The sequence below is a fragment of the Patella vulgata genome, chromosome 5 (assembly GCF_932274485.2).
Source record: "Patella vulgata chromosome 5, xgPatVulg1.2, whole genome shotgun sequence".
NCBI lineage: Eukaryota > Metazoa > Mollusca > Gastropoda > Patellidae > Patella > Patella vulgata.
The window spans coordinates 13,228,037-13,253,237 of NC_065883.2; the positions used below are offsets into that span (position 1 = coordinate 13,228,037).

A 25,201-nucleotide genomic window follows, 5' to 3' on the forward strand; every position below is an offset into this window, starting at 1 on the left:
TTCTATTTTATTGTAATTTATAGGTTGGCTATTGGCTTAATATACATAATACAGTTAGCAATGAGCAAATTTTCCTCTTAAAACAAACGAAAAACGTCATAAGGAACTCGGTTTTCTATTTGGTATAGCTAGCTCTATATGGTATGGGCTTCTGTTTAGATTTGGGGTCCATGAAAGTCGAGCTAAATCGGAAATTGATTTTCGACTAAAGTGTTTCGGGTTAGAATTCCGGCGTGTGATTGATATGGCAATACCGTTGTCTAGTCGTTCGGATGATGGGGTGAAACAAACCGAGAAACCTTGACAGTTGGAATTCGATAATGATCATAATATACACGGAAAAGCCGCTCTTCGCGCAAAATTATCCTCCCTATAGTATTGCCTGCCATAGTATTGCCACGGACCTTAATATTAGGTCCATGGTATTGCACAAGTTACCACACGTGATAAATAGAAATCCATAACCGTATGTTAGTCTCGAAATGAACCAGATATTAAAGTAGCTAAGTCTCTAACTCGATATCATCCAAAGTCTTCGACATTGAAAATACGAATTATTTGTCAATTTAAATCAATATTGATGTTGTGATCTTACCGGGAAAAGATGGCCTTCTGACATCCAATATTTAAGACAAAATAAACATTTTACCTTTGGTACACGAATCGTGTACCATAATGCGTTTCAACGCCATTTGTAACAAGGGACCCGAAGAACGAGGCTAGGCATATGCCACAAGTCATGTCAAACGGTGACGCTATATTCTGATCTGGAGAGCATGCGCAATAAATACTTTCTATGTAGACTGGAATAGCCAGACGCTAGAGATTGCCATTAGATTGAGACTTCTGGTGTATTTCGCCGAACATAACTGATTTGAAATTAGAGTGAAACCGGAAAAGATTGAATGTAAATAATCAGTTGATATACATTCATATTACATTATTATACGAGTTGCGACCCATTTGTGTCAATTTCTAGGTCCCAAATATTAGCGATTAATTAGCTCCTTTAAATGGCGGAAGTATTGGGTTGATAAGACATCAAACCCCATTCATCGTTAGATTTAATTTAGTGGAAAACGACATGTGTTCCGTACAGAGATAACGAATTCGTTTGATCTTTTTATAGGCTAGAAGGTTGGCTATTTAGGTATATATAGCATACATCAAGCAGCCTAAATAAAATAAGGAGCGGTATATATATTGCAAACGGAATGTCGCATTTTGGCCGGAAAGACCAGGTAAGATAAGGTCCATGGAAAAATAAAAGACACGAGACTGGCAGCCTAAATAAAATAAGGAGCGATAGCACACGGACTGTAGCTTTTTGGCGGGAAGAGCTAATTGACACGAGACTGGACGATGAGTTGTATAGATTTGGACATAACAAGAAATGAAATGAAATGGGGTTTAACGTTTTAGACAAAACAAATTAAATAGAGATATGTTACACAGATCTAGAAACAAAATAACCACCATTTAAAATGACCAGCGACAGTCCTGCTCACTATTTGGTACTCGGCTGGTTTATATTTGGCGGGAAAAAAGCCAAACGTCACGTGTTTCTTTCGAAGTGGCACGAGTTAATGAGTTATATAGCTGTAAAAAAGTATTAAACTAGGTGTTGCCAGGAAAAGAACGCCCACCAGCAGCTTTTCAAGGAGTAGCTTTCAAGTCCAGGGACAATTACTACGCATTAAATAGTTAAATAGACGAGTGTTTCCGCTATATGCAGCGTTCAAAGAACGCACTATTTATGGATAACAATTACTATGGTTTATTTCACTGCGACGTTTTAACAAGATTCCACAAATCGTTATCAAGCATATATCAACACAAATAAATAAAATGAAATATGCAGGGGTGTTTTACTACATTAAAAAGAAGGTCGACCCTGATCAAATGAACGGAAAGGCGAGTGTTGTCACCAGTGCAACGTATGCACGAAGCTGGGGGGTCTGTGTGTGTGTGGGGGGGGGGGCACCTCTAGAACAATTTCTGAAGAAGGGATATTTGGTAGATTCTGAGGTATATATTTGTAAACAAAAACAACATGTTATTCCCTTGGTGGTTGAAATTATTGCACACGTCTTGTCAAACCTGGCAATAGAGTAATTTGAATGAAATTTTCAAATTATTCATTTTACATTATCTATTTTCGAACTATTATAGCAAGAATGGCTAGCTCTTTACCTAAATCTTACATAATGTCTCTTTAAGTGATAAAACAAACACACTGGCCACCATTCAAGTAGACACAGAACATAGTCTAGACATCAGAGCCTGACCTACCCACCACAACACCCCTGGTTACATCTTCTAGTAATTCAATATCATTTGCCTAAAAACAGTTCAAGCAGGGGTGGATTTGCTGGGAAATACTAGTTTCTATGGCGATATTTCTATAGATTAAAATAGGGGTTAGGCATAGACACAACTTATCTTTTAATATTTTCTATGAAAAGCTTTTATTAAACTGTACTTGGTACATAAACAAAATAACAAAAAAATCATTATACATCATTGATTTAACATTAAATAATAAAAAATAACACATCTATAGATATATAATTGTAAAGATTTTTTCTAAAATGTTGTATTTCAAAATCCAGATTCCTTGGCAAATTGAAAATAACAAAACCAAAGTGATTTGATATTATATTACTGACCTTAAAAAATGATTTTCATCTTGTAATTTATGCTTTTACTCATAAATAATTTCTGATTTATGCTTTTACAAATAAGAACTAAGGTCATTTTGGGACTAACATATGGTTCAATTTTATTTCAATAATTCACTTGCGCTTCGGGGTCTTTAGCAGTGGGAGGTCACTAGAGGATGCGGAGAAAACCCACAAGGTTGGACAGGCAACCCTACTCTTTGTCACATACAACCAGGGAATCTTACTAATAAACACTATCTGTTTTATGCTTTATCTAATAAGTACTATCTCTTTTAGTCTTTCACTAATAAATACTATTTTGATTTATGCTTATATTTCAGTGTGTATTGCAATATTATAACAGACAATATCAAATACACTATAATAACACATAGATATCATCATTCTATTACTATTATTACAGACAATATCAAATACACTGTAACAACACATAGCTATCATTATCCTATTACTATTACAACAAACAATATCAACACAGTAATAACACATAGATATCATCTTTCTATTACTATTACAACAAACAATAACAGATACACTGTAATAACACATAGCTATCATTATCCTTGTAATAACACATAGCTATCATTATCCTATCAGTGTTATAACAGATAATATCAGATAATCATTATCCTATTACAACAAACAATAACATATACACTGTAATAACACATAACTACAGTCAATCTATTATATTATACTAATGATCATCAACTACAATCTCTAATAAAAATTATCGGTCCAAAAACGGTTAAATTCTATAAAGTATTTACAAAGATATAGTGAATTGGAAATTTGGCAACATTCTGTATCCACTGCAGATGAAATAAACAAGTGGTTTTGGTTAAAATCTCTTGATATGTCTGTTTAATCTGAATACATCAAAGCCAGAAGATTATCAACTGTTGATAATTTGGTTTTTATTTCTTAAACATACATTATGCAAGAGCTAAATCTGCCAATTGCAGCTCTTTCTTTAGGCCTGAAATGTTTTCTTAATTATTCATTAGACATTAATCAACTCTTGATGGCATTGCTAGCCTGCGATGTTTATTGGATTAGGTTCTGATTTGCTTTTCAACTACCATTCATAATTAAATTGCTAAAATCTTGGTTCATAGTGGATCAATTTGCCTGAAATTTTCAGCAAATTCCCGTTACAGTATCTAGTTTTTAACTATTATAGCGAGAACTGACATCTCTTTATCTTACCTCCCATAATGTATCTTTAATTGAATGTTAAATAAATAATCTGAGTGCATTTTAGCATGGATTGAGCCTTGAAAAATGATGTACATAAATTTGTCTGAAAATGCATAATTGGGTTTGGATACTTTACTAAAAAGTAAAGACAAATAGTATATAAAAAATTGCATACTATCTATTTGCCTTTGTAATCAGTGTTGCCATCCAACAAAATAGAAGTTATTGTGATAAATAAAGATTGCATAGTCAGCAGTAATCCAGTTAGCATAATCATTAGTCCTGTAATAATGACAGATAATGAATATCACAATTTGATTCTTCTCTCATATAAATTACTTTCAAGAGAGAGAGAAATGGAGTTGAACTTCCAATCAACACAAACTAACATATGGTTCAATTTTACTAATTTGCATGTGCGTAGGGGTCTTTAGTAGTGGTAGGAAACCAACGGACTAAGAGAAAATCACTGAGACTGCACAATTGACCCTACTCCTTGTCACGTACAAGTTTGGGATCAAAACCATCCTTATAATCTAAAGTGACCACTCGACCAACTAACTCCCCCCCTCCCCCACAAATCACCTTCAAATCATGACTCAACTTGAATATTAACATTGATATGATCACAATAAACTAATTTAATTAATATTTAGTTGTTTAAGTAGTTTAGAAATTATACAATATTAAAGTCTCTATGACTCTGCCATGCATGGAAGATTTTTGACATAAACATCCATTTTTAATCTCCATTTGTAGCTAAGTGAGAGTACTTTATATTTGAATTCAGTCTACTGAATGTATTCTTTCTATCTCTAGCATAAAGAGAGATAACGGCTAGAATCATCACTAATGATATCGCCATTAGTATAAAAAGAATAACTGTCCCTATTTTTACTTTGACAGACTGATACACAAGATGCGTAACATCTACTAGCCACAGGTCATTTAAATAACCATCTTGTTTGTGGCTATCATGTCCCAAACCACCAAATATATAAAACTTATTCCCAGAATAAAGCCAAACAGTAGCATCACATCTCCCACCAATTAGTGCTTCACTGCTTATCTCCCCTTTACTGGAAAATTTCACTTCAGCTTCACCTACTTTACTTCCTCCCATCCAAGACCATTGCACATGCTTTGTGTTGAACCTCCAGAAATCAGACAGAAGTTCGGATTTACCATACACTTCTGTATCCAACCCATCTCCTCCAAACAACCAAAGATTATTGGAAGAATCAAGGAACGGGGATGCACCTTGTCGACTACCCGGTTTATTGCCGTATTCAACACCATACAACCGACCGTATTGTCCCGGTGTCTGCGGTTTCGCGCTTCCCGATAATAGTTGCCATGTTTGTTCTGTTTCGTTAAACATCCATAAATCAGACATGTAACCCACAGTAGAATGTATTTGCTTCGAATTTAAAACAATATTCCCACCGAACATATACAAGACCTGTTTCCTATCAACCCAAGTTGTCGCTCCAGTACGCGGGGCCACTGTACCGTTCTTAACAACTATCTCTTCCCATTGTAAATTCCTGAAGGACATTTTCCACATGTCATTGAGCAGGGTTTTGTTATTGTTCCGTCCACTGAATACGAGCATACTATCATACAAACACCAGGATGCCATGTTGCCACGGAAACCGGGAGAAATGTACACATTAAATGATTCTGGAGGATCTGTGTATGAGGAATTTAAAACTGATGTTGAATTGCTTGAAGTGTTTATAGATGTGATGTTGCTATGGTTATCGTCAGAGTCTGTGTCGACGTCAACAGATCCTTTTAATAATAACCAAGTTCGTCTCTTGATGTAATAAACCCAAGTATCCTCCAGAGCTTCGTCATTTTCTCCTAGACCACCGTAAATTATAAAGGTGAGATTGGTCACACCACATCCGGCTCCTAAATACCTGGGTGATGGAGACTTCGAATGAGAAGAAGTACCCATACTAGCAACACTGCCTGGATGAACCAGACTCCAGGTATTGGTGAAGATGTGGTATCGCCAAAGATCATTCAATAAAATAGGTTTACCATTATTCAGATCTGAAAAACCTTTACCCCCGAACAACCATACATAGCCATTTGCATCTTTCCAGCTTAGGCTTCCACTCCTTCCACCAGGACCCCATATATCTGATGACTGATCAGCAGTGTCTTTTCCATTTAACCACGTCAATTCTACAAATAAAATAAAATATTTAATGTCGGAACTACGAGAAATGTTTCAATCACAAAACATTTATATATATAAAAGTGAGGTTTTTAGAAAGAAAAAACTAATTTCATCTGAGCTAGCGCTTTCACCGACGACGAGGATCATCAGCTGTCTAGTCGTTCAGATGGGACGAAAAACCGAGGTCCCGTGTACAAATTGGCATGCACGTAAAAGATCCCTTGCAGTTGGAATTTTAGCCCAGTTTAAGAGCAAAACAGTAGGACGTTAAACCCCATTTCATTTCATTTCATTTGCTGCACATCAAAGGTGAAATGAAATAGAGTTTAACGTCTACTTTATTGCATGAACTAAGCTTATGAAGACAGGCATATGCCTTGCAATTTGCTATGAGAGAAATTTTTCCTGGAGAGCGGAATTACAGCCTATTCTTTTCTGCTTCCAACAGGAGGCTAATGAAGACTGTCATATGTCACGCAGTGTGCTATGATGAGGGAAATTTTTCATGGACAGCAGTGGTTCCACCTACTCTTCTTTAAATACCAAGTGCAAAGGATTCTCTTACGTTCATGTGTGGGGATCACAATGGCTAAGTGGGTAAGACGCTGGTTCGCTAGCCTGGAGGTTGGGTGTTCGATCCCTGCATTGGCTGAGAAAGTTCATCCAGATTTTCCGGCGTGGTTCCCCCTTGTCAGTGATGCAGGACGGAGGGCCTGACAAGAACAGCTGTCTGGTCGTTCGGATGGTACGAAAAACCGAGGTCCTGTGTATACATTGGAATACACGTAAAAGATCCCTTGACAGTTGGAATTCGATATAAGAGTAGGCCGTAGTGCCGATGTCCGGGCAAAATTTCCCTCATTAGCCCAGTTAGGAGCAGAACAGTAGGACGTTAAACCCCATTTCATTTCATTTCACGTTCATGTGTACTTGATGCTGTTCCTTGTCAGCCCCTTATTCCTGCACCACTGACACGGAAAAACTTTAAGACCTTCCAAGGCCAACACCAGGACATCCCCTGATTAGTGAGCCAGTGCCTTATAAATGCACTATGCCACCGTGGCTTCACTCCACATTGTAATTACCTTGACTTGTAACAATACTAATTACAATTAGTATATAAATACTGACAGCTCTAGAAAACATTTCAGACTCTGGTAATACTGACAGCTCTAGAAAACATTTCACACTCTGGTAATACTGACAGCTCTAGAAAACATTTCACAGTAGATCTCAGGCTCTGGTAATACTAACACCTCTAGAAAATATTTCACAGTAGATCTCAGGCTCTGGTAATACTAACACCTCTAGAAAATATTTCACAGTAGATCTCAGTCTCTGGTAATACTGACAGCTCTAGAAAACATTTCACGCCCTGGTAATACTGACAGCTCTAGGAAACATTTCACCGCAGCTTTTACGCTCTGGTAATTACTCACATCCTTATTCTTTTCTGTCCCTGAAAAATAAAACAGTGATATGAATTTTATAAAAACAGATACATGTAAACAAAGATTTCACTATAACACAATAATAATAGTTGGGATCCATGACTACACTGGGGAGGGGCAGGGGGCTAGTGCTTCCCCATACTTTTCATCAAATTCCAACCGCCAAGGGTTCTTTTACATGCACGCTCAACACCAGAAGAGCTTTTTCGGTCAACACAGGGATTGATCCCGGGACCTCCTGGTTAGTGAGCCAGTGACTTACTTACCGAGCCAATGTGGCTTCCCTCTGCTGACTACCCGTGTATACTACCAAGACACATATATTATACACTGAACTTTAATTTGGCAATAGGCTATTGAAAGTTAATTGTGTAGATTGCCCTAATCAAATCAACTCAGATCAGCCTAATTCTTATTTTATTTTTACCCAAATCTAAGAGGTTTAGTTCCATTAATATATTAAATAATTTTAGTATTAGGTAGTAGGCCTATTGGCTAGTATTGGGCAAATCGTCCTGCTGATTTCACTCAAGGAGTACCATAAACATATCATGGGAGTAAGTAGTTCAGCTCTGAACGTAGGTCTCATTACACTCGACCTGTACGTTCTGGAACTGTCCTATTGGCTAGTATTGGGCAAATCGTCCTGCTGATTTCACTCAAGGAGTACCATAAATATATCATGGGAGTAAGTAGTTCAGCTCTGAACATAGGTCTCATTACACTCGACCTGTACGTTCAGGAACCGTCCTATTGAATCCTTGTCGAAAATCTAATCGCTACCCAGTCAATTTTACTGGGCAAATTGAAATCTTTGAAAAGTTGAGAATTCTCATTCAATTATTGCTTTGACTAGCCCTGACGAGCCAAATTATAATAATTTACAATCAATTTTTTTCAAAAATCCCAATTTTTTCCCCCAGACTTACCTAAATTTCGTTTCATCTTATATGGCCTTATATAGCCGAGTTCGTAAATTTGTGCGTTACCCTTTCAATGAAGTCCGCCAAGCCGGTTTGAAGACAGACATATTTTTTAACAGCATGTTGTGTCGCTCATACTGGTTCTAGCGAGGTAAGCGAGGTCTTATTTTCTCACTAAGATGTTTATTAATATTGTTCAGGCGTTCACAGGGACTGACACGCGACCGTTTAGCAGTAAAAAGTTGCCCAGTAAAATTGACTGGGTAGCCATTTGATTTTCGACAAGGATTCAATAGAACAGTTCCTGAACCAGCAGGTCGAGTGTAATGAGACCTACGTTCAGAGCTGAACTAGGGAGTAAGTAAGGTACCGGTAGACCTACCGCATGATCATTTTCAGGGACGTTCTCGTAACTATATTTATATGGTACCGCAATGGTGTAGCCCTATGCTTAAAACTGGTTAGATATCGTCTATAGGTGAAGAGGTATCAAGCTATTGGCTAGATCATTTAGATCTTATCTAGATGATACATGAATAATGCATTTTTAGCCAAATCATAAATGAAAAAAAAATGTAAACAAATAGCTAATATTAATTATGTCCAAGAAAAAGCTTACTAACGATAACACGACTTGGGCCTTAATCAACCCGTGGCTGAGCTTTGGATTTGGTGGGTGTTTTCGTTATGAAATTAATGATATTTTTTCTTAATAAAATCAAACAGATTCTAAGTCAGTAAGTGTAAAATCGTCCCCAAAAGAATTGTTGTGTTTTGGACAGTTTCCAAACAATACACCGGAAGTTACTTCATAATAGAGATACTCGGTTATCAATAAACAGAAAATGGCATATACCACGAAAGACTGGATAACGGAGTAAAGTGGGCTATTCCAAACATGGCGACCACAGACAAGAAATTAGTGAGATCCAGAAGTGGATTGCGGATGGTGTCCATGACTGACAATAAAACCAACTCTTTTACGTTGCCAGAGCCAGAATGGGTACCAGATAATGACGTGAGATGATTGTCTTTACTTTTGCAGACTTGCTAAAATATTTAAATGATGAAAAAATATGTCACTGCCCACTTGTTCTACTTTTTTAATTCAAGTTGTCACATTTATATTTTCTGACAGCTGATCGTACTTTGACAGATGGTTTACTTAGCCTGGCAGTTGTCTCATTAAATGTGCCCTGTTTAATTACTCTCACCTTGTCCGTCGTAGTAACATAGTGTTTAGAGTTCTTCTGAACGTCTTTACAACCCTCAAAACTCACTAGGTTGGAGACAGATGTGTAGCCTATTTGTTGTTGAACAAAATTGAGAATGGTAATAGGTATTATACAGTGGTGGTTAAACTTCATCTTGCTTTGGATTTTAGCTTTTATGCCATTGATAGATGTTCAAAATTTTCTTCTCAAAATCTTAAAGTTTTAAACTTCAAATTGAGAAATATTTATTGGTGCGTATACATATAAGTTAATATAACAACATCTTATGGCAAGATTAATGAATCATGATGGATTTTACATATTCTAATTCAGTTTGTCAGATGTAACATCTCTTGAGTTGACTAAAAAAAAAAGTGTGTCTAGTTGTTAAAAAAATATAAAATTGCATAATTAATGTAAAAAATCCCTTGATGGTTGGAATTTGATTTAGTGTAGATGGAAACACATCTATATGGGCAGAATTCTTGTATATCTTAAAGAGGTGAAAGGGAGATTGGGTGACCATGTGCCTTCTGTGTGCTGTAGATCTATGAAATCATCATCTATATGAAAGTCATAAATTTGCTCATGACAAGCCTTGATGTGTTTTCTCTGGGCTTTTCAGTTTTCTTTCTATTGCCAACTGAACCGTTCTTGCGGGTTCAGACTGTAAAGATATAGCACGTCTGTCACTCTCAAAATGACCTACTGGTTAATAGTGTTCAATCAATCAATCAGTGCAGTGTCTAGGACAACTGCCGGTTGGACAATTGCCGGTGAGGACAACTGCCGGCGGGACAACTGCAGTGCCGATGATATCATTTGTTTTTATACGCCCACATTTTCATGTGGACGTATTATGCCGTCGCATAAAAATCACGTTTTTAGCTTGTGGACACTAGATGTCACAATTTTTATCCGATTTTGTTGAAACTTGAAATGTAAGTTGATAACCCAAAGATCTCGGTTCCTTTCGATATTCGGGCATATCGGACCGTAACTTCCTGAATTATGGACACCCAAGTTGTACAAAAAATCACGTTTTTAGCTTGTGGACCCTATAGAGGTCATAATTTTTATCTGATTTAAAAAAACGTTTTATTATATCACCGTTACACCCTAAGGATGGCCGAGTTCGAATTTCGTGAAAATCGGCCCTAAATTGACAGACAAAATGGCCGCCGTTCGTTCTCAAATAGCGTAAAAATATGGTATATCAAGGTTGTGGACCCTATAGAGGTCACAATTTTTATCCGATTTTGTTGAAACTTGAAATGTAAGTTTATAACCCAAAGATCTCAGTTCCTTTCGATTTTCGCGCATATTGGACCGTAACTTCCTGAATTATGACTCCTGATTGTACGAAAAATCGTGTTTTTAGCTTGTGGACCCTATAGAGGTAATAATTTTTATCCGATTTAAAAAAACGTATTATTATATCACCGTTACACCCTAAGGATGAATGAGTTTGAATTTCATGAAAATCGGCCCAAAATTGACAGACAAAATGGCCGCCGTTTGTTCTCAAATAGCGTAAAAATATGGTATATCAAGGTTGTGGACCTTATAGAGGTCACAATTTTTATCCGATTTTGTTAAAACTTGAAATGTAAGTTTATAACCCAAAGATCTTGGTTCCTTTCGATATTCACGCATATCGGACTGTAACTTCCTGAATTATGGCCCCTGATTGTACGAAAAATCGCGTTTTTAGCTTGTGGATCCTATAGAGGTCATAATTTTTATCCGATTTAAAAAAACGTATTATTATATCACCGTTACACCCTAAGGATGTATGAGTTCGAATTTCATGAAAATCGGCCCAAAATTGACAGACAGAATGGCCGCCGTTCGTTCTCAAATAGCGTAAAAATATGGGATATCAAGGTTGTGGACCCTATAGAGGTCACAATTTTCATGCGATTTTGTTGAAACTTGAAATGTAAGTTTATAACCCAAAGATCTCGGTTCCTTTCGATATTCGCACATATCGGACCTTAACTTCCTGAATTATGGCCCCTGATTGTACGAAAAATCGCGTTTTTAGCTTGTGGATCCTATAGAGGTCATAATTTTTATCCGATTTAAAAAAAACGTATTATTATATCACCGTTACACCCTAAGGACGAATGAGTTCGAATTTCATGAAAATTGGCCCAAAATTGACAGACAAAATGGCCGCCGTTCGTTCTCAAATAGCTAAAAATATGGTATATCAAGGTTGTGGACCCTTTAGAGGTCACAATTTTTATCCGTTTTTGTTGAAACTTGAAATATAAGTTTATAACCCAAAGATCTGGGTTCCTTTCGATATTCGCCCATATCGGACCGTAACTTCCTGAATTATGGCCCCTGATTGTAAGAAAAATCGTGTTTTTAGCTTGTGGACCCTATAGAGGTCATAATTTTTATCCGATTTAAAAAACCGCATTATTATATCACCGTTACACCCTAAGGATGAATGAGTTCGAATTTCATGAAAATCGGCCCAAAATTGACAGACAAAATGGCCGCCGTTTGTTCTCAAATAGCGTAAAAATATGGTATATCAAGGTTGTGGACCCTATAGAGGTCACAATTTTTATCCGATTTTTTTGAAACTTGAAATGTAAGTTTATAACCCAAAGATCTCGGTTCCTTTCGATATTCGCACATATCGGACCGTAACTTCCTGAATTATGGCCCCTGATTGTACGAAAAATCGCTTTCTTTTTAGCTTGTTCTCTATCCATCTCTCGAAAATGTGGGCGTATCCTGCCTGGCAGCCGCTGGTTATCCGATTTTGTTGAAACTTGAATTGTAATTCATATCGAATTGTAATTTCCTGAATTATGGCCCTTGATTGTAGGAAAAATCACTTTCGTTTTAGCTTGTTTTCTATCCATCTCTCGAAAATGTGGGCGTATCCTGCCTGGCAGCCGCTGGTTCTGTATTTATGTCCTTTTTGTTAAACATAACCAATACTTAATAATTAAATATTCTTTATTATTATCATACAGATTCAGTTAATTAGCACTCACTAATATTAGTAAGTGCAGGAGGACCTCGCCGGCAGTTGTCCACCGGTAGTTGTCTTGCCGGCAGTTGTCCTGCTCCCAGAAACCCCATTGAAACCACATTCTTTTTATTCCTTCCTTTAATTTTGAGCTCTGTTAACCATTTAAATGTATATTTCAGTGTGGATATTGTATGCAGAGATCATGTCAATCTAAATTTGACTTTATAAGAAGACGGGTAAGTTTTTTCCAGCTTTTGATGTTTATTCCAGATGGTGTTCTGCTACTTCCAAACTATGACAAACCTGAAGATAATATTCAAAATTATATTTTTTTTTTGACTTATTGGCACACCAATGTTACTTTTCATACCTTCTACCGACATTATAGTGAAAAGTGCTATAGTGATATCCTGTATATTTGTTAACTCTCGCGTATGTCTGTAAAATTAAGGCAAATTTTATTGGCAGTCTGTCTTGTGTATTAGTTAATGTTTCAAATTTGTTTTTTTCAGCATCACTGTCGTCGTTGTGGCAACTGTTTCTGTAACAGCTGCTGTGACAACAAACTCCCTCTGCCAAGAATGAGTTTCGTTGACCCGGTTCGTCAGTGTAATAAATGTGCAGAAATCACTAAAAAAGAAAATGAGTTTTTTGACAAACATGTAAAATTGTTGTTGAGTGGTAAGTTGACATTTTCGATGTGATACACTTCCAATAGTCTTAAATTGCAGTAAAATATTGTGAAAAAGCAATGGTATTGGGTGGCCTCTTGCACTTTCTTTCCGTAAAGAGTAATTACCTTTGCAAATGTGCATTCTGATTAAAATACAGATCTACATTTCGTTTCCTTTTTTTATACTTTCGATGGCCTACACTGCATGAATGTCTGACCAGTTGTACTGGGAGGTCACGTCAGAGGTCATATGAGCAGTTTTTGACCCTATGACATCAGACATTTGATTAACCAATCAGCATTGATGTTTCTAGTGGATTATCCACAGTTCCATGCACCTTACGCCAAAAGCTTGCCTTAACAGACCATTTCATTGACTAATCCCTCACGTCATTCAGAACATGTCAGTTTTAACATCTCTTCCAGATCCTAGTGTAGTAAAGACAAGTAAAACCAAATTTTGAACTATAAAAAACAAAACAAAGTAGGATCTGTGTTTTAATCAGATTGGCAAATGTGTGGTGATTAATTAGATAGTGGACTAATTATTGTAGTTAGTAACATTACAATGTCATTTATCTGATAAAAGGTGTCTCACTTCTTTGTTAAACTCACAGGAAGCCAATAAAGCAATCTACGATCTGAGTCATCTACTTTATTAATCAGAAATTTTGATTTATTACCAACTTCTAAACACCATTTGTTGACATCCTTTATAATTTTTATTTGACTTGTCTATACAATCTGATTAAAACACAGATCCTATTTCGTTTCGTTTTTATAGTTCAAAATTTCGTTTTATTTGTCTTTACTACACTAGAATCTGGAAGAGTTGTTATATAGCCTGCATTTTAGATGGCGTGAGGAATTATCTAATGAAACCATCTGTTACGGCGACTTCTTGGCATGCGATACACGGAACTGTGGGTAAACCACTAGAAATGTCAACGTCAAGTTGTCAACGCTGATTGATTAATCAATGTCTGACGTTAAAAGCCGTTTGTACGACCTCTGACGCGACCTTTTATTACAACTGGTCAGATCTTCATGTAGTAGAGGCCATCAAAAGTATAAAAAAACAAAACGAAATATAGATCTGTATTTTATTCAGATTGCTTGTCTATATTATTAATTAGTGTTAAATTGTGGTGAGTTTATGATAGGTGAAGGAGATGATTACATTCGTTATAATTTTAATTTGACTGGTCTATATTATTAATTAGTGTTAAATTGATGATAGCTGAAGGAGATGATCACATCTGTTTTAATTTTAATTTGACTGGTCTATATTATTAATAAGTGTTAAATTGATGATAGCTGAAGGAGATGATCACATCCGTTTTAATTTTAATTTGACTGGTCTATATTATTAATTAGTGTTAAATTGATGATAGCTGAAGAAGATGATGACATCCTTTATAATTTTAATTTGACTTGTCTAAATTATTAATTAGTATTAAATTGATGATAGCTGAAGGAGATGATCACATCCGTTATAATTTTAATTTGACTTGTCTATATTATTAATTAGTGTTAAATTGATGATAGCTGAAGGAGATGATCACATCTGTTTTAATTTTAATTTGACTGGTCTATATTATTAATAAGTGTTAAATTGATGATAGCTGAAGGAGATGATCACATCCGTTTTAATTTTAATTTGACTGGTCTATATTATTAATTAGTGTTAAATTGATGATAGCTGAAGGAGATGATCACATCTGTTTTAATTTTAATTTGACTTGTCTATATTATTAATTAGTGTTAAATTGATGATAGCTGAAGGAGATGATCACATCTGTTTTAATTTTAATTTGACTTGTCTAAATTATTAATTAGTATTAAATTGATGATAGCTGAAGGAGATGATCACATCCGTTATAATTTTAATTCGACTTGTCTATATTATTAATTAGTGTTAAATTGATAATAGCTGAAGGAGATGATGACATCCTTTATAATGTTAATTTGAATTGTCTATATTATTGATGATGTTTTGTAGGTGGTGAGTTTATGATAGCTGAGGGAGATGATGACAATGAAATTAGTACATCCTACACTTGTAAACTGGCTTCTGATCAAAGGTAGGAAATAATAAAATCAAATGAGGTTTAACGTTTTATGCTTCTGCTCATCCAGACTAATGATGACGGCGCACGTATCGTGCAGAGGGTTGGATGTCGGAATGGTTAGTGTGTTGTATCATTAGGTCTGTCATTGAGTCAACTGGCATGGTTTCGATTCTCTGCTTGTATGTGACAAGGAGTAGGGTCCTCTGTCCAACCTTGTGGGTTTTTTCCGGGTCCTCCGGTTTTCTCCTATTGCTAAAGACCCCTACGCGCAAGCGAATTATTGAAATAAAATTGAATCATGTGTTAGTCACGAAATGACCTAGTTTGTGTTGAGTAGACATTAAACCCCATCTCTCTCTCTCTCCATACCAGTAGTTACAATAGTTTATAATGGTCCAGGTGTATATTTATTTTCATCTGATGAGTGAAACCATATGAAAAATGCCATGACAATTTTTATTGTAACCTTTGTGTTTCATTTTAGATATTTAGTATTTGAAGGAGAACATTCTAAAATGGATTCTATAGGTCTAGATGAGATTGACACAGTGAAGGTCATAGCTTCAGAAACTAACCAGCAAGGTATGTTTACATGTTTCAGTTTGCCTGTCCACATCCCTGACTTGTAATTAATTGCCTTTTAATTCATTATTTAGGCCAAACCTATTTAATTTTTAATTCTTAGGGGTCTTGATACAGAGATAGACTTGTTAGTCTCAAACAGAATATTCTTTTTATATGGCTTAATGACATCTTTTTATATGGCTTAATATGGCTTAATGACATCTTTTTATATGGCTTAATGACATCTTTTTATATGGCCTAATGAAATCCTTTTTATACGCCCACATTGAAATGTGGTCGTATATTGTCGTCGCCCCCGTCCATCCGTCGGTCCGGCGTCCACAATTGCTTGTGGACGCTCTAAAGGCCAAAGTTAATATCCGATTGACCTAAAATTTATACACAGTGTTTAAGGTCTTGAGACGAAGAAGCCTATTGATTTTCAGCGATTTCCGATAATTACTGCCAGAGTTATGGCCCGTGATCACTTCAAAAAATCTTGTGGACGCTCTAGAAGCCAAAGTTAATATCCGATTGACTTTAAATTTATACACAGTGTTTAAGGTCATGAGACGAAGAATCCTATTGATTTTCAGCGATTTCCGATAATTACTGCCAGAGTTATGGCCCTTGATGACTTTGAAAAATCTTGTGGACGCTCTAGAGGCCAAAGTTAATATCCGATTGACCTTGTTGTTGACTACCCGGACTATTTAGCTACTGTGGGCGTATGTTTTGTTGCCTGGCAACCTATCTTTATATGGTCTAATGACCTAGATTTGACGGGATCCAAACTCTGTTAAACAAATTTTGCAGTGTTTATAAGTTCCTCAATAACGGGTGGTATACAAAAACAGGACAAGAAAATCAAATAATTAATAGTCTTATCTTTCTTATTAAACAATATGTTACAATTATACATAAAATATATGGATTTGTGCTGATTACAATTTATGTTGTATTTTACTTGCACTCAGATGTTCAAGGTAAATAAGAATTCTAACTAAAAATTATAACTCAAATAAGTCATAAAACACTTCCATGTTTTATAAAAAAACAAGTCCTGTATTTTAGTTGATGATATTATATAACATATGATTGTCGTTCAGTAAAACTCATTCAACCATTGCACAATAAAGAACTCATGGCAGTTGGAATTCAAAATAAGTGTTGTCTGTAGCATCGATGCATATGCAAAATTTCCCTCATGCCCATTTTTATTAGCCCAGTCAGTGCAGAAAAATAGGACTTTAAACCCCATTTCATTCCATTTCCACCAAACATTTTTAGTTACTAAAATTCTTTATGGTCAACATTTGGCAGCAAAATATGTGAAGGATAATGAATATTTTACAACCTGTCTGTGGCCATTTAATGTCTTATGTATGGTATATTTTATTATTTGTCTGTGATAGTTGGTCGTCTTAAGTTTTGTAAAGTCATTTACCGTTATCTTCTTTTGTTTTGAGTATTTTACAAGCCCTCTGTCAGTGGTAGTTAGTAGTTGGGAGTTTGGTAGAGTTGTTAAACATCTTAAGTTTTTTGTGTCTGTGGATGTTTTGTTTTGTGTGGTTGTTTTACACTGTATGTTTTGGGAATTTTGATCTTTAGTCGTATAAGAACCCTCGTCGACACATCGCCAGAAACAAATCCTTCAAGTAACTTGTATTCCATATAATTGTGTCATGTGTTATAATATTGTCTGTTTTGTGTATTTTACTCTCTGTCTGTGGTTGTTTAACATGGTGTGCTTTGTAAAATACACAAAACATACACAAGTCAAACAACTAAACAGCCAGTAGTTGTTTGACTCAATATGTTTTGTGTATTTTACAGTCAGTAGTTGTTTGACTCAATATGTTTTGTGTATTTTAAGATCTGTAGTTGTTTGACTCGATATGTTTTGTGTATTTTAAGATCTGTAGTTGTTTGACTCGATATGTCTTGTGTATTTTAGTGTTAGTAGTTGTTTGACTCGATATGTTTTGTGTATTTTAAGATCTGTAGTTGTTTGACTTTGTATGTTTTGTGTATATTGTAGTTACTTTACATGGTATATTTTGTGTATTTCAGGTTTTAAAGTGGGAACTGGTGTAGCCATCAGACATAAAGACAGTTTTGGTGATTACCAAATTCTGAAGATGGAGATTAAAAAAGATGAAAGCTCAAAATCCGGGAAGATGTGGATTGCAGCCATGTTGAAGGTAAGGGCAGTTACTCTTGGTTTTTCTGAGAAAACAGGGGACTATTAGAATAGGTTTGTCTGACTGCTGGCTGTCCAAATGTCTAGGGTTCTGTTATCTGCACGTCAGTGTGTACATGTGACCTCACTTTTTCATTCTGAACGACTAGACGGTTTTCCTTGCCAGGTCCGTGAGGTCAGGTCTAAATATTAAGGCCACCTGCAGATTTTGCCAAGGGCACGAAATGTAAGCAGTTCTAGCACTAACTGTGACCCCAGACGTAGACCTAGCACCTAATCCTTTGCTTGATAAAGACGAGAGAGCCCTCGTTGAAACATGCCAGAAATAAGTAACTTGTATTCCATATAATTGTGTCATGTGTTAACCCATATCTCGTCAACAATCACATATCCTAACCCAATTTACATCTTAGACCTTGACCAAATCTGCAGGTGGTCTTCATATTTAGACCTGACTGCAGTTCTGCACTGTTGACAAGGGGGAAACACGCAGAAAAATTCTGGCTGGTGAATCAATATTTTATACACTGAGCCACCATAGCTCCCTGTATCCAATTATAGCTGGGTAGACTGGAATACACTGAGAAACTGTAGCTCTTGTACTCAATTACAGCTGGGTAGACTGGAATACACTGAGAAACTGTAGCTCTCGTACTCAATTACAGCTGGGTAGACTGGAATACACTGAGAAACTGTAGCTCTCGTACTCAATTATAGATGGGTAGACTGGAATACACTGAGAAACTGTAGCTCTCGTACTCAATTACAGCTGGGTAGACTGGAATACACTGAGCCATGGTAGCTTTCTGTACCCAATTAGGCAATTAGAGCTGGGTAGACAGGAATACTAGGATGATGGATATTATAGAGAGAGGGAAATGGGGTTTAACATCCACTTGACACAAACTAGATCATTTTATTAATTCTCTTGTGCGTAGGGGTCTTAAGCAGTGGGAGGAAACCGAAGGACCCTACTCCTTATCACGCTCCTTGTGACGTACAAGCGGAGACTAGAAACCACGCTACTTGACTCAATGACAGACCTTATGATCCAACAAGCAACAGTAAACCATTCGGCCACCTAACCCGGATGGGTCCTTAGAAAGACAGAGTGAAGTCACAGATGGAGCTCAATAACCACTGTTGTATATCTTATTTTTTCAGGCGTTTCGACTGATTATGGAAGCTCGGACAGGAAAACCGTGTAATACACCAGTTGCCTAATATCATCATTGAATTATAAATGACTGCATATACACTGGAGAAAAAAAAGTCCATGGTGTCAAAAATTAAAGACTATCAAATCATTGAGACAAAAAAGAAATTGGTGAACATGGCAAGTTTAGGTACCAGTTTTTGATAATCAGAATTGTTGAGGGGTGGGGGTGGGAGTAAGGGTTCAATTTATTATATAAATTGATTAAGTGCCATTTTAGTATTTGGTCACATTTACTTTTAGCTACCAGTTTTTGATAATCAGAATTGTGGGGGGTGGGGGCGGGTCAATTTATTATATAAATTATTCAAGTGCCATTTGAGTAATTGGTCACATTAAATAGAACACAAACATTATGGAATACAATTACTGACTTTAATAGATGCAACGTTTCAACACTGTGCTTTATAATGACAAGCCACACTTGTACGTGACAAGGAGTAGGGTCACCTGCCTCCAACCTTGTGGGTTTTCTCCGGGTCCTTCGGTTTCCTCCCACTGCTACAGACTCCTAGGCGCAAGCAAATTATTGAAATAAAATCTAACCATATTAGTCCCGAAATGACCTAGTTTGTGTTGAGTGGATGTTAAACCCCATTTCTCTCTCTCTCTCACTCTCTCTAGCTTTATAACACAAGAGAATCACTAACTGCTGAAACATAGCAAGAATTGTTTTGTTTGATAACAGTAGAATCATGATTAAATTAAGCACTTGTATTCCATAAGGTATTTTGTATTTTATATTTATGCAATCTGCTTTGATCTTATTAGAGATATTTACCAAAACTGACTATAGCATTTCATTGCTCCACATCCTTGATACACAAGCTCATTAGCAAGAGGCTAGAGTAGGCCATTTCACATGCTGACACCAATTGTTCCTAGAGATTGCTAGAGTAAATATAGATCTAAACGTAATAATTAGATCTGACACGATTACTAAGAGTAAATATAGATCTAAAGGTAAATTATTAGATCTGACGAGATTGCTAGAGTAAATATAGATCTCTATGTATAATATATAGATCTGATGAATGAATTTTGTTGTAGCTCTCATTTTGGTCAGTTTATCACTAACTGCCTTTGAAAATATCTGGCTTACAAATCTCTTCCGTTAGTCAATTTGCATCAGAGAAAATTCAAATGGCTTGATTCAAAATGTTCTAGTTCTTTGATAATCGTTCAAATCAATTTAATGCAGGAAGAGCCAGAATATTAATTTATATGGTCTTAGTAGCCTTAATATGCAATCTAATATACAGTATTTTATTGTAAGAAAAGTGTCATTTTTCAAAAGCTTGAAGTAAACGGGATGAAACATCATATTTGAATTTTTAGCCCTGTGATGATACTATGTGTAAATAATATATATATATATCATTGTAATAAATCATATTTTATATTAAAATCATCATCTCATCACAACAGTTGTATATAGTCAAATGTATATTTTTGTATTATAAATATCGTATATTTAATAATTCATAGAGGGATTTTCATTTATACTAAGGTACTGTTTATCTAAACACATGTAACATAGATTTTTTTTCTGAAACATATAGATATTTGTTAGATTTAAAAATTTAAAAAAAAAATGAACATTGGTGTTTTTTAAAAATGAACTTACCCATTGTTTATATGATATGATTGGAAAACTGACTTTATTCCCACAACATAGATTGGATTTGAATTTTTATAAAAATAAGCTTAAAATTAGTGCTTTTTATAAATGACTTAGGTTATTGTCTAAGTTATGGTTGTATAGATTATTGGAAAACAAACGAACACAAAAGTTTAAGTCTTTAAAGTAGATTTACGATGCATTTGTTCAAAATTAAAGTCTATTTGAAAGTTTTCATGAATATCATTTCTTACCAAACAGGTGATCTGTTATATGACTCATGTTTTGTTAGGTGATAGAGAAATGTATTCTTCCCGTTATTTTTAAAAGATATTTAAAAGTGCTTGAAATTAAAGTATAATATACAAGTTTTCGGAGTGCTTGACAATTACCTATGTACCTGACATAATCATTTGGAAAACCTGTGTTAATTTGCGAATTCTAAACCTATTTAGTAGATAGTAGTTCTTTTGTTTAACTGGTTGTGGTTTAAGTTGAAAGCATTCCATTTTGTGCGATAAATAGGTTGATAAGTTCATTTATATATGAAAAAGAAACAGAAATGTGTAGAAGTTTAACATATGTTTGAAAAACATAACATATATACTTAATAGAATTATATGAGAATGGTCATATAGCACCAACACCCATCCTTACAACTTCTAAAGGCTATTCCCATTCCCAAACTTAAACTGATGGAAGAGAACTGTAGCAGATCTATATCTGACATAACATTTCCCAGGAAATTGAAGAAGTGAAAGATATCACATTCCTTGCTATGTCACTCAGGAACTAGGCAATCTTCTACTTGTGGTAATGCTCTTCAGATAATGCCTAATAAGGCCTGTTTTCCATTTGCACATTTTGTGTCATTTCTCTGCGCAATTTTTTTTGAAAAAAATTTGGTCTGATGCAAGTCTAATGGGCCTGTTTCCATGTAACCAGCGAAATCGCGTACATGGCAAACATGTTTAAGGCTCAGCGCCCAACATGGCCGTAATGACGTCATCCTCAATTCCTGGGTCATATAGTATCTCGTACTTATGTTTTTGTACATGTACATTAGTTCACCAAAGATGTAAAATAAAGGAGGGTGCTACTTTCAGTTTATCTCATAAATTGTATATAAAACTTGGAAACAATAAAAAATGGCTATTTGTATTCTATATAAACAAAAGTTGTTCTACACTGTGCTTTCTTTGACATTATTTTAATGTTGATATGAATTCACCTTACAATGTCCTGAGCTTATTCGTGATTGTGAACTCTATTTAGATAAATCATGGTTTTGAAATGCATGATCATTCAGGTACTCATCTTCTGTGGACATTGTATACAAAAATATTAAAGATGCATTATATCAGATCTAAATCTGTCTACTGCAGGTCTTCATTTTGGCTTCAATTGTTACATCAACTATTATTTAGACATTTATTAACATGACCCGCCTATAATCAACTCTCTGGACCATAGTATGGCTGAGATTTAAATGGATTAGAACACCTGCAAGATTTAAAAATTTAACGATAAAATGGATAATTGAGACTTGGTCTCAGTTGTCAAGTACCGTTGCTACGATAACAAACGATCTCCTCTCCATCTTCAAACTCAGACAGTCATAACCACTCCCAGAATAAAGTAATTTGAATGAAATTTTGAATTGTTTTCATTTTTCATTGTCTATTTTTGAACTATTAGTGCAAGAACGGCTAGCTCTTTCTCTAAATCTTACATAATGCATCTTTAAGGATGATTGAAAATGAATAATGCAATTTTTAAAGATGGTATTGTAAAGCAATAAATTTATGTGTTGTGTGAGAAGTTACTGCTACAGGTGAAAGATCGCGTTCATTTATTGTTTTGTGGGTTTTTCGTTTACACAACCTGTGCCATGATTATTACTTTAGTTTTATCAACCAATGTTAATGTAGTGTAAATAGTTGTATCATAGAGAGGGAGATAACTCTTCTATTCTTTAGTAATATTTTATTTCTAACAGTGCCAATATACTGCTAATATTTTATACAATATTAAATCTGGTGTCCATCCATATATTTTGCTCATTATACAAGGACCTCTTTTCCAGAACAAGATATCTCCATTATGTGGAGTAGATTCGGTGGAGGTGCCACTGTTCAGGCAAAATTCTCCCCACAACGCAGCCACTGTAAAATTATATTAGTTTAAAATGATCTAAATAAAGTCTTAGCAAAACATTAAGCCTTATTTTCCAGACAATTGTTTTTGAAAACCTCAAAAGCCTATCTTAACAGGACTATAGGTATATTTAAATTATAATTAAATTTATGTCTTCTCAAATTAACAAGTTTCGCAAATGTGATATTAAAAATGATATTGAAAAAGAGAAGTTTTAAATTGTAGTTGTTGAGTTTTTGGAAAAGAGTTGTTCATATATATTCCATTATATTTCTGTCCATTTTAGTGCTGTTTTTAGATGTTGGGTATCTTTCCCTTTAAAATAATGTTGGTGTAAAAATAATGTCCTTCTTTTTTGGGGGGAACATTTCAAGTGCTTTGTGAAACTGGATCCATTTCTTTTCCTCTTTTTTTTAAAAAAAAAAAATACATATACATATAACCTTAATATTATTGGAAAGTAACCAATATTTAATTTTACCCCTTAGAACTAAGGATTTATTTGATTTGGCCTAAACATGGTCATTTGTCTGTATCCCTTGGCAGTCGCAAAAGATTGATTAGTTAGTTGAAGGTATAAACCTTTAATACCTGTATCCATTTAGAGGATAATTATATTTAGAGGATTGTACAACATTTCACAGTTATAAATTCTACAGTCATGGTGTCATGTACATGGCAGAGTATGTTTAATTTTTTCAAAAACATCTAATATACTTTAACTGTAAATAAACAAGACACACAGTTCTATGAAATACAATTACTTTAGTCAAGCATGACAGTAACTATATTCTATAGAATAATGGATTTCAAGTTTAGATCAATGGTACTATATTTTTATTTAGAAAAAGTATTATTAAATACATATTTAGCCTAAAAGTATTAGTATCTCTGGTGTTTAAAAAGAATAATTATAAAAAATATATTATTTCCTTTTATTGCTGGCACACAGATATTATGTACTGTTTAATTGTTTAGATGCAAATTACAAAGATCTTAGTTTTGTTTTTAAGAACTCTGCCCATATATAAGTAAGAATATGTGTATATCATCTATGTATCCGATATATAATTGTATATTTAGGATAATAATACATGTATATCATCTATGTATCCAATATATAATGTATATTTATTGTATATCTACTAGTATATATTATTTGCAATAAACTTATTCACTCTAAATATATCTACAGAATTTGTAAGTTTATGGTGGACAGCCAGTGTATAGTTAAATTTTATTATCACGAACTCGAAAATCCAGGAACTCGAAATTCCAGGTTATGTCGTGGTCAGCTGTCTCTCCCTGTAATAATAAAGTCCCAAAAAGAACAAGTTGTCAAATATGAGATGAAGAAACCTGTTGATTTTCATCGATTTTTTGTTTTAAATGCCAGAGTTATTTCCCTTTGTTATGATATCTTAGATAACATTTGCACCAAATTAGAGATCCCCTGATAGCCAATCACATTGCATCATAGTTAAGAAACCTCATTTCTTGCTCCTCATTTTATTTTTTTACAGAGCGAAAAAAATAAAATAAAATAAAAATAAAAAATGGCATCAGTTTGACTAAGAAGAGTGTACTATGTTTGATGGAATCCTCTCTCTCAAACACAGATATGAATTTGCCACGGACCCTGAAATACGCCTACAACTAGCAAGGTCGCCATTGCATAACAAACTGAATTTTGATAAGAGTTGATGTGGCCCAAAGAGTATTAAATGTGGGTGTATAATAGGTAACAGAACTTAATTACCGAACGGTTGATTCATAAACTGCAATTAATACTATTTAAAGATAACAAATTTTTATTTCAGACAAACCATATCAAACAATGTACTAACATGCCTTTCATTAGAGAAAATAATTTGTGACCGCTAATTTTTATCAAACTCAATAAAATTAGATTATTAGAATTAAATTGTAGCTAGTTAGTGTTTTTATTTAATATAACCAATTACAATAGTCTGATATTAACCTTTATTATATACAATTACATTGCAGTTTTGCCAGAGGTTTATTGTTAATAAA

General features: G+C 34.8%; 2 protein-coding genes across 4 annotated transcripts; one reads left to right on the forward strand and one right to left on the reverse strand.

Moving 5' to 3' along the window:
* Positions 1-2,458: 2,458 nt before the first annotated feature.
* On the reverse strand, positions 2,459-9,247 carry LOC126822177 (uncharacterized). Of its 3 annotated transcripts, none has more exons than XM_056101337.1 (3): positions 9,073-9,247; positions 7,161-7,534; positions 2,459-6,080 (listed from the first exon to the last, which is right to left on the reverse strand). In XM_056101337.1, exons 2-3 carry the CDS (start codon positions 7,219-7,221, stop codon positions 4,627-4,629), a joined length of 1,515 nt encoding a protein of 504 aa, XP_055957312.1. In that variant the 5' UTR covers positions 7,222-7,534; positions 9,073-9,247; the 3' UTR covers positions 2,459-4,626. The 3 variants fall into 3 exon arrangements, with proteins under 3 accessions (XP_055957312.1, XP_055957311.1, XP_055957313.1); XM_056101336.1 differs by having other exon boundaries at positions 9,069-9,247; XM_056101338.1 differs by lacking the exon at positions 9,073-9,247 and adding an exon at positions 8,832-9,041.
* Positions 9,248-9,340: 93 nt separating this feature from the next.
* Positions 9,341-24,358, forward strand: LOC126822178 (zinc finger FYVE domain-containing protein 21). The gene is made up of 7 exons (XM_050550928.2): positions 9,341-9,467; positions 12,841-12,897; positions 13,174-13,342; positions 15,337-15,418; positions 15,891-15,988; positions 18,044-18,174; positions 19,338-24,358. The coding sequence occupies exons 1-7, from the start codon at positions 9,348-9,350 to the stop codon at positions 19,395-19,397; spliced, it is 717 nt and encodes a 238-aa protein (XP_050406885.1). The 5' UTR covers positions 9,341-9,347; the 3' UTR covers positions 19,398-24,358.
* The last annotated feature ends 843 nt before the right edge of the window (positions 24,359-25,201 follow it).